This window comes from Sphaeroforma arctica (genome assembly GCF_001186125.1).
Source record: "Sphaeroforma arctica JP610 unplaced genomic scaffold supercont1.338, whole genome shotgun sequence".
Classification (NCBI taxonomy): domain Eukaryota; class Ichthyosporea; order Ichthyophonida; genus Sphaeroforma; species Sphaeroforma arctica.
This window is the reverse complement of record NW_014040220.1, coordinates 21824-32857: the sequence shown is the minus strand read 5'-3', so window position 1 is coordinate 32857 and position 11034 is coordinate 21824. Positions and strand designations below refer to the sequence as shown.

The following is an 11034-nucleotide window of genomic DNA, read 5'->3' as shown; positions in this document are numbered from 1 at the left end:
GGCAGGTGTCAGTTTATCTTTGTGTACAATACTTGGTACCGAACTGATATTGTATTTGTAACATCCGTAATATTTATGACAGTGTTGGATTTGTCTTGACAAGAGCCAACCTATGGTGACGAGTTCCAAAACCACCTTGACCCCCGACTCCTCAGCGGACGACAAGGTCGAAACTTTAATGGCGGTGGCTCTACCTCCCAAAGCGCCCGAAGGACAGAAGGGTACTTAAAAGTCCAAGAAGTTAGGAAGTCAAAGGAGGAGACCAGTGACGAGGTCATTAATAAGTCCAAAGAAAAGAAGGGTGAGAAAAGCTTGAAGAAGGACTCACTGTAGGAGGTGAAACAACCGGAACCTGAACCAGAACCGTAAAGCCGGACACCATAATGACAAGTGGCCTTGGAATCGGAATCGGAGGAAGTAGAATCAAATTCGGATCCGGACACCGACGAATACATGCGAACGTTACAAAAGTTGGCGTCCGCTTTTGATAAATACCAGAAGCGGAAAAAGATCAACAAGAGGAATTTTAAGGTGGAAGATAAGTCGAAAAGCTCGAGCGGGGATGAGAGTCAATCATCACCAGAGTTCGATACCAGCCGCCGTCTGCCAAACGATTGAAGACGTCCAAGACTACAAAGGCGATGGCCACGCGAAGTCAGGACCGGAAGGACGATGATGACGATGATGATGATCAGTGTCTACGTGGCATGAAGGGGACGGATTCACCGATTGACGAGATTTTGGAGAATGACAAGAAAATTGCTGATTTCACAGCTCGGATGCTTAATGTGGAAGAAGAGGCGACGCTAGCAATATATCAAGGGAGGATCGAGCAAGCCAGGCCGCAAGATGCGCGTGTCATTCTAGATGTACGAGTTGACGGGCATGAATAAAACGTTGTTGGTTCCGGGCTCGCAAATTTCATGTATATCATCGAGATTCTGTAAGATAACTGATGTAACTCGTAAATCAGAGCCTACTATGTTAAAACTAGCTGGCGAAAGAGAAATTAGGTGTCGTGACATGGTCCGTATTTACCCTCACTGATCAATGGACCACGGTCACAAAGGCAGTTGTCTGTATCACTTCGCCAGACTATGATTTGATAGTGTAGCCCCCAGGGACCAGATTATCAGAAAAGCCAATCCTAAACCCAAAACCCAGGATTAGCAAATTCTGAGTTTTGGATTTAGGATCCAATATTTCTGATAGAGCGATCAGAAATATAGCGGAAATACCGATAGATGATACCGGGGCTCCCGCGTGTGAGAGAAACACTTAAGTAAAAATTAAGTCGAGTGTAGAAAATACTAAACACAAATAAAGACTCAATGCGAGTCCTTCAGCCTAGGAATTTACTTAGCTGAGAGATTCGCACTTAAGAAGAGGTCTACTGTTTCCTTTGGTCGTATCTTTCGGTTACTCTCAAACTATACATTTTTAACAATATTCTTACCACGGTAAGTCAAATAATAGGAAAACAAACTTGTTATACATCAGGGCCTTAGATAATTTAAGGTACAAAATATTTTAAAAAGGGACTAGAAACAGCTTAGGCCACGGAGCGGGGTCAAGAAGAGAAGAAGGGACACTCAACGGGTCAGAGGAAGCTATCCTCTAACGACACGGAAGACCAAGGGCAAGGCAGAAAGAATACCAGTCAAAAGAGTAAAAGAAGGAAAAAGAAACATCTCTGACAGAAACCAACGCCTGATAACCCAGGTACCCAACAAGAGTTTCATGGTTGTATCAAGTAAGTACCCAACAAAGTGTTTTATTTCAGTGTTCTAGGCAAAGAAGTTTAGGCGTACCCTAAGGTAAGCGTATATAGGTAATCCCGAGTGTACAACCCCACAAACATATTTCTATAAGAACAATATCAATGTTGGGGAGTGAAAATTTACAAATGTGTCATTGTAATTCATTGTAATAACTTCTTTTCTGAATTTATGTGGTGTTAAAAAGTCAATAACACAGTGTAAAATAGTCTACGACAATCAGCTAGTGATTCCTATAGGAAGCAAAACCATCTTAAACTCCAGAAACATCCATAATAACCAGCCCATTTAAATGTAGGAAGCATAGATCGTATAGCAGGGAAGACATCCAATGCGGTTAGAACAAGGATAACACATCACACTTATTGAGCTTAAGGGCGCAGGAACAACTAAGGTTTTCAGACAAGGAAAGGTGCACACAGCACTCAGCAGTCTAAATGCAACATCTAAGTACATGTACAAATGCTCATAGTCAAATTCAACATCTACGTTCTTATTTACCCTCTAGTAGGCAGTCCTGCTACGTTAGATTACCACGACATTACCAGACTGTTAAGAAAGAAGTCTATAAGACTCCATAACACAAACCACAAAAAGAAGAAGGCGGTGTCCACACGCGATCTGGAAATCATACAGTCAAACAACTCATGAGCAACAAAAGTACAAACACTACACAAAACTACATGAAGTGCAGACACGCTCCGAACATTCAGCGACATAATTTCACAACACAAGTGGAATAATGCCATACAAACGAGGCCTAGACCAGTGACAAAATTAGAAACGCGTAAAAAGCCAACAAATCATACATCAATCATTATACATGGATCATATTCCTCAATATCAGAGGTGGAATATCCAAACACCACCGCCAACCGACAACAAAGAAGGTCCCTCAACTCCAGAGGTGAACCATAACCCATCAAAAGGAGGGAACAAAGACAAGAATATATGTATATAGATACAAAAGAATAAAGACACACCAACAGAGTTCAAACATCTGATGCAATCATATCGAATGGAATTCAGAAGTCTTCCCCAAAATCAGAGAAGCACACAAAATATATTTTAAACTCACCACTTCATACAAAACAAAGCAAATGTCAACGGGTTCGAACTAATCAATCACTGACAAATCAGGCATCTCTAATCACGCAAACCATCTCATCAAAACACGCTCATGACTTAAATCAAGGAACAACACATGCAAGAATATAGCAGATGAATAAAGCACATGTCACGAAAGATACGTTACATCACATCCCCACAACAGGGACCACACGCTCACACACGCATATCCAACGTAAGATTAACACATACCACTATGATCACAGCCTTAAAAAGGAGAGATTAGCATTGAAGATCAGAATCAAACAAACATAATCCATTATCAGTCGCAGACTGACGTAAATAGTCGATACATAGACTAGAAACAAGAGTATTACACACAAGAAGATACAATTGCTACATCAAAAGATAACTGTGTAAAGGCATAACCCGGGCTGATCGCAATAGATCGTTTGAGAAGAACACACACTTCGACTGCAACAAGTGAAGTCAGCACAACCTAAAACTTTTGGGTGCAATATTGAGTCTATATGCTGACCTTTTATCCGACATCTACAGCTATCGAGGTGAATATTATTGCGGATTGGGGTCGTACGGGTGTGTCATGAAATCCCCGCAACCGTCGCGACTAACCAATACGCGTACCTCGAAGGATGCGATATCTATCTTCATATTGCTTTCTTTAATCATGGGGTAAAAAAAAATACAAAAGCCGGAGTGCTATTCTAGCACTCGTATCTGAGTTCGCGATCGGCGGCAAGTTTACCTATAGCTTCTATGTTTCACTGTAGAAGTCATCATAGTATTGAAAGTGCCGGTTGAAGCGCAACTGGCGGGTCATAGGATTTGAAACTAGCATACAATCCAAGCTTGCTGTACAGCAAGGGTAAACATAAACTTAAGGATACGTAGGTATGACACGTACGACCTGCCAGCACACTCATTGACGTACATTAGGTCACATAAGAGCACCATGCAGTTCCCAAATCGAATATAAGCGACAGCGTACGATCGTAGAGAAGACAAGGAGACCGTAGAGCACTGACACATATCCGAGTACCTCAGAGAAACACAACACGTGAATCACCTATCAAGCCGATCAATCAACGCGCTAATTAACAAACCTATTTATATTCACAGAATACTGCCCAACCCAGAACTATTGCCTGATCTCTGGTGTAGCTTTTTACTAGAAATTTGAAGTAGCCGCTCTCCAAAGCGCAGTAGCCTGTGCTGGTCGTGTCGATGTCATGCACCCACCTCGTCACTCCCCTGACAACTTGGCGTCAACAAAGGCTCCAGCTGTCGCGCATACGGAAGATCCAGTGATCATTCTGTCATACTGAATAATATTAGCCCAAATGATGTTGCGGTAGTACAGTGCTCCTTTGTGGTACAATTCACGACATATACAGCGCCTACGATCAACCGTCTCTTAATGCGATTACGATGCAGGCATGCTCTCTAGCGCTAACAGCCTGAGCATACTCCACTCAGTGGCAGGTTCGGAAACCGTATTTTCTCGCAGGTCACACCACGCCAACTCGAGAAAACCGCTATGGTTCCTAACACCCGCAGTGAGAGGACCAACATGATTCTGTATTCAGTACTACATTGTCCACGTTTCAAGTCGCTATATAAACGAACTTCAACACAATAGTGTCGGCGCTGTAGTGATCACGAGGTGTCGAACGCTGAGACGAGAGAGAGGCTAATAACGAGAGCTACAGTAGTACACAGGACTATCCATCCTCTGCTGCCAATAAGGCAACCATTCACCCGTCACACTTTCATGGTCTCGCATTGATCTGCACTCCATCTGCACTTCTCCGAACGTATTGAATGTTCATCCTAAAATGTCTGGGCGACAACACTGGGGCTCATCTTGTCCAGATTACCATAAATGGCGGAAGTGGGCTTTCCTGCTAGCATTCGGCGAGCCTGAAGCGGTAAAATATAAACGTAGATATTCTGGTTTGATGGAAGCAACACATGAGCTGGACATATATATATATATATAATACAGATCAAAATCAATATCGAATCAATATCAATATGGATTTAGATAAATCAATACTATTGTATAGTAAAGTAAATTGATATACGGGTCTTTTGTACTGTGTATACCGGTGGTGTTGGCCACAGTGTGCGATAAGAACGAAATTTAAACGAGACTGTGCGCTTCCCAACAGCTTAAGTATACACTATCTTCCACTAGCAAACAAAACATGACACGTTTGAATAGAGAAAACAATTTGATCCCACCAAACGTCTGCGGCAAAAAGCAACACAACGTACCACTCGCCCGAGATCTTCCTTCGTTACCAGATCGATGTGCCGGCAGAGCTCCAGCGGCTGGATGCGTTTGCCGGTGGTTAAGATCTGTTTGCTGATGTCATCGAATTGGACCACTCTGCGGAGAATGCGGCGATGGCAAACAAGGACAAGCGAATGAATGAATACCGAGTTGGTGTAGTGAGGAGAAGGTTTATGCGTGCAAGAGCGATGCAGCATACCAAGTGCCACCTATGGCATGCAGAGAGGCTATCCATGCGCCTGGAGGTGTGTGCAGTACTAATCACGTACTGAAAAAAAACTTAGCGTACTAATGAGCTATAACTTAACGTACTAATGAGCTATAACTTAACGTATGAATGGGCTATAGCTCAACATACTAATGGGCTATAACTTAACATACTAATGGGCTATAACTTAACATACTATTGGGCAATTGAACCAACACGTATGAAAGACCATACGAATCCAGCAGGTCAAGCCGCATACACAGCGAATGGAGACTTGTCCAGGTGTGTACACTCAAATCATGAGTTCAAAGGGTAGGTACAAGCCACGGACATACATGATTATTAAGGACTTATCCAAGAGTGTACACTCATATCATGAGTCCAAAGAGTAGGTGCAAGCCACGGACATACATGATTATAAACGCAATTGTAATATACTGGCCTAATACAAAGCCTAACGCCTTTATTGGCCAGGGTCACAAGACGATCAAGGGTATAGGGTTTCAGGGTTTCTAAACACTAAGACGATCAAGATGTATGAATAGAACAAGTCGCACAACAAACCCAACGGACAGGGTGTAAGGCACACAACGGTACCCAGACAATAACTTACCTCGACTCTAAATTCATGAGCAGATGCGACTTCAGCTGATTCTGCGCACGCGACAGTTCGGTATCTGTGACAGCGCTGGCCATGCCTTCGAACTCTTCTTCCATCACCTACAGAAATAAGCACAGACACGTGTCAATAGTATAAATATATGTATATATAGATAGACATATATATACATACACAACGCATACACGCACACAAAAACAGACACAGACACATTTATATAGTAGTTAAATACGAGCACACGGAACAATCGCTCCACAAACGCCAGAGTACAACACCTATGTGAGAGACACGGAAGTTCGGACTGTCACGGGCAAACAGGCACAAGTGATGTGAGAAATGGGCGCTGGAGTATACTTCAGTAGGTAAATTCTGACACACACACTGACACACAACCAATCTGTATGGTACTAAGTACACACTAGTGAGAGCTTACTACGGCTACTGGACATCACATTCATTATGCCCATGGGATGTAGTCAACACCAGCGGTACCTGCAGATGCGTGTAACTACCAACGGACAAGCGACTAGATGCTTTGCCCAGGCACAATGGTCACAAGACACGCTCTGGTCATAACCCAATACAACACTGTGTTATTTATACAACACACTTTGTTATTAAGTCAATACAACACACTTTGTTATTAATACAACACACTCTGTTATCAAATCAATACAACACTCTGCATGATACGGCTATGGCTACGCGTGCCCCTATACAACAGTGGGCGTGGCTCAGCACTGCATAGTCTGCTGCTGCCATGTATAACGTTACATGTCACATAAGCCATGTTGTTGCTTACCCGCATGAGGTTGTGCACATTCTCGTCGTCGCAGGTGCCGTGCATGTAGAACAAGCCTGTGTCCTTGTGGCTGGTGAGTTGCGCCATACAGCTCTCAATCCAGTAGTACCGGTTTAGCACCTGCACGGTCAATAGTGGGACGGGATGTGAGCAACATAGTGTGGTGGCGATGGGAAGGTCAGGATAGTTATACCAACTGGCGCCCATTCTTGGTATGAAGCTTCCTTTGGGCTGAACGGATGTAACGGCAGCGTGAATATACTAGCCAACGCACCACAACGCACCACGAGAGGAGTACCTTAGTTATAGCAGGACGACGGCAAGGTCAATTCACAAAACATGGGGGGCTATCAAAGGCGTCTGTGCAAACCACAAGACTCTGTTTATTTGCAAACAACACCATTACACTGACTAGTTAAGTACTTATCAGTGGGGGGTCTTTGGTCGGCTATCATCACATCCAGTGCCCACGCACACTCTCGAGTACACTCGTACACGGACAATACGTACAACATACATATACATATAAATATACATCTACATATAAATAATATAGATATATATATAAATAAATATGAATAAACATATGCATATGCTATATGCAATTCCTACATACATATTGTACTATACACTACGGACACCGGTACAATAACTGTACACCCACAACAAAACTCCAACTATACTCAACCGCTATATATAGTGCGACTTCTTCCATACCCAAACACAACACATAAATCGTACTATATCCAACCACTGTGCATACAATACAACACCACATACTCTACCCTACTCTATTCTACCTACCCTCCCCACCCAAACCCTGGTCATAAGCCTAGTGCATGCAACACATACTCTAAACTCGCCTTAAAATCCTAAACCTGCTCTATTCTACCTACCCTCCCCACCCACACACCCTGGTCATAAGCCTAGTGCATGCAACACATACTCTAAACTCGCCTTAAAATCCTAAACCTGCTCTATTCTACCTACCCTCCCCACCCACACCACCCCTCACCCTGGTCATAAGCCTAGAGTGCATGCCCTTGCCCGGCCCACCCGCACTGAACGAGGCACCCCCACCCATCAGCATCTGCAGCGTACACAGTGCATATATATCGTCATGGTCCCAGGGAAGGCCCTCATACGCCAGGATAACGTTTGCGTGCTTGAGATCGGCGCTGTGCTTCTGCAAAGCCCCGCCTACGTACGTCTGAGGCGCAAACTCGGGCAGAGGTGTGGCGGGTGCACTGGGTACGTTGGCAAAGTGCTGCTTGGTCAGTGACAGCAGTTTCTCGTGCGGAACGCCGGCGGCCGCTACCACCATCCTGGGAGCGATGTAGTACTGGGAATGGAAGGGTATGTGCGTGTGTGTGAGTGTGTATATGTGCATAAGTCGGTATGTGTGAGTGAGTGAGTGAGTGAGTGAATGTATGTGCATGAGTGTGGGAACACGGATACCAGTCTATTTGTCTGCATGTTGATAGACGCGAGTGGGAAAAAATCCATACGTATATATCAATGCAAAAGTGAGCGCATGCACAGAGCTATACGCCAACAGCACATATCAACCAAACAATCAGGTCCATGCATTCAACTGTCGCCCACACCACACTCTACCTTCTGAAACACGGGCACATTTTTATCGCACACACACACACACATATATATACATTCATAGATATACAGTTGCGTAATGCGCACACACCTGCTTGTGGTACTTGTGCAGTAGTTCGGGAGTCATTGCGTTGATGGTGTCGTCTGGGCAGATCAGTGGTTGTCCCATACTTGACTGTGAGTAAGCGGCTTCGTACATCAGCTCTGTGACTGCGATTTCGGGCCGTTGCAGCATATCCTCCTTCTCAAACAGCACCAGCTGTCTCTGTTCCTCTATCTCGCTCTGCAAAGGTAGGACGGTTGTCAGGAGACTATGGGATGAGTATGGTAGATAGGTATAGGAGCAAGCTGGATGGGGTTCTAGGGTTTAAGGTTCAGGGTTTGTCTGGCTCGGTTGTTCAAATAGAGCATACAAATATAGCCTAGAAACAGACATTGGCTACATGGCATGGATACACAAATGCTACAGAGCTTCAGCTGCGGTGAGTAAAACCTATCATTAAACAACGAGGCCCAGATAATGTTGGGCTGTGTTGAGTGTAGTGGGTCTTGATAACTACACGCACAAACATACACATAGACTGACGTGCATAGAAGCATACGCCAACATACCTACAGTAGGTAGCTATGTCTTGCCACCATTACACAACATACCTACAGTAGGTAGCTATGTCTTGCCACTCATTACACAACATACCTAGTAGGTAGCTATCTCTTGCCACTCACATACACAACATACCTACAGTAGGTAGCTATCTCTTGCCACTCACATACACAACATACCTACAGTAGGTAGCTATCTCTTGCCACTCATATACACAACATACCTACAGTAGATAGCTATCTCTTGCCACTCACATACACAACATACCTACAGTAGGTAGCTATCTCTTGCCACTCATATACACAACATACCTAGTAGGTAGCTATCTCTTGCCACTCACATACATACGCTGATGCGAGCAGGTACGTATGCAGCTATGCTTCAAGGGCAAGGCAAACACATACTTGTGCGTAAAGTTCGAATCATAAAAGTATATCGGAAAAGACATTGGCATACGACTCAGCAATCAACCCAATTAAAATAAAACACACATATACATATGCACGCATGTATCAACCCCCCTAAACTCACACAGCCTATACCGTCCACATACACACCTGGGCCAAAGCAGGGTTCAACACACTCTCCGCCAACAATTCCATAGCCCGATCCACGTCCTTGTTGAACACACACATGTAGTACACCATGCAGTCTCTCGAGCCTTGGCAGAAGGCACTGCCACCGAGCTTCTCCAGTTCAGCAACCAGCTCACGCTGTGACGATGGAGAGTACGTAGTTTAAATATTGAAAGGAAGGTGGATTGTATGTAGAAGGCATAGGGGTCTAGGATATTGAAAGGAAGGTGTGATTCAGATACCTTTATTATGAGGAGGTGAACTGTATGTAGAAGGTATAGGGGTCTAGGATATTGAAAGGAAGGTGTGATTCAGATACCTTTGTTATGAGAAGGTGGATTGTATGTAGAAGGCATAGGGGTCTAGGATATTGAAAGGAAGGTGTGATTCAGATACCTTTATTATGAGGAGGTGGACTGTATGTAGAAGGTATAGGGGTCTAGGATATTGAAAGGAAGGTGTGATTCAGATACCTTTGTCATGCGAAGGTGGATTGTATGTAGAAGACATAGGGGTCTAGGATATTGAAAAGAAGGTGTGATTCAGATACTTTTGTTATGAGAGGGTGGACTACTGCATGTTTTAAGTTGTAGGTGCGGCAGTGATATATAAGTGATATATAGTCACTGCAGGCGGACGCTACAGTTCAGTATGTACATGTGTCGATGCATGCACTTCAGATATACACACGCACATACATACATACACACACATATATATATATACACATACATATATACATATAGCATATATATATATATATATAGATACACACACACACACATATATATATGTATACATACATATACACATATATATATACACACACATATATATACATACATATATACATATAACATATATACATATATACCTATATATATAAATATATAGATACACACACACACATATATATAATAAGCCCACGTTGAAGCTAACTTGTCAATATCTATAAATATCTATGTAGATTCAACACGCGTGTAAAATTATGCACGCACACACACACGAATATAATGTATATATATATATATTTATATACACAATTTGAGTAGACATTGTAAGAAACATCAAATAAATAAGTGTATGCTGTTCCAAATCACATGTGTACAGCACAGTAATAAGCAGGGTATGTACATTTGTGCAGGTTCTTTCCAGGAATAGTACACATTTGAAGCATCTATTTGTACACGTTTATATGCATCCTGTTCCATATGTACGGAAAAAGAAACCAGCACCTGTGAAACGTTTGTACACGTTCAGGCAAATTAAATACATACTTCAGTGGATGGTAGTTATGTATATAGCATGACACTGATGCAGTGGTGTAAAAATAGATATAGATACAAAAATATAGATATAAATATAGGAATAGACAGGTATACATACACATACAAACATACATACAAATACATAACTATATTAAATAGTATATATATATATAACTATAAC

The 11034-nt window shown here is 42.8% G+C and overlaps 2 protein-coding genes across 2 annotated transcripts in view; one reads left to right on the top strand and one right to left on the bottom strand.

Annotated features, from left to right (window-relative positions):
* Positions 1-641: 641 nt before the first annotated feature.
* On the top strand, positions 642-893 carry SARC_05354 (hypothetical protein; the record flags this gene model as incomplete). The annotated part of the gene is made up of 1 exon (XM_014300788.1): positions 642-893. One exon carries the CDS (start codon positions 642-644, stop codon positions 891-893), a length of 252 nt encoding a protein of 83 aa, XP_014156263.1.
* Positions 894-3969: 3076 nt separating this feature from the next.
* SARC_05353 (hypothetical protein) overlaps positions 3970-11034 on the bottom strand; it is a 7952-nt gene continuing 887 nt past the window's right edge. The window contains exons 2-8 of the mRNA XM_014300787.1: positions 9568-9723; positions 8498-8689; positions 7808-8134; positions 6793-6912; positions 5985-6091; positions 5145-5259; positions 3970-4787 (exon numbers count right to left, since the gene is read on the bottom strand). Coding sequence (XP_014156262.1) covers positions 4698-4787; positions 5145-5259; positions 5985-6091; positions 6793-6912; positions 7808-8134; positions 8498-8689; positions 9568-9723 — 1107 coding nt within the window. The 3' untranslated portion in view covers positions 3970-4697. The remainder of the gene's footprint in view (positions 4788-5144; positions 5260-5984; positions 6092-6792; positions 6913-7807; positions 8135-8497; positions 8690-9567; positions 9724-11034) is intronic.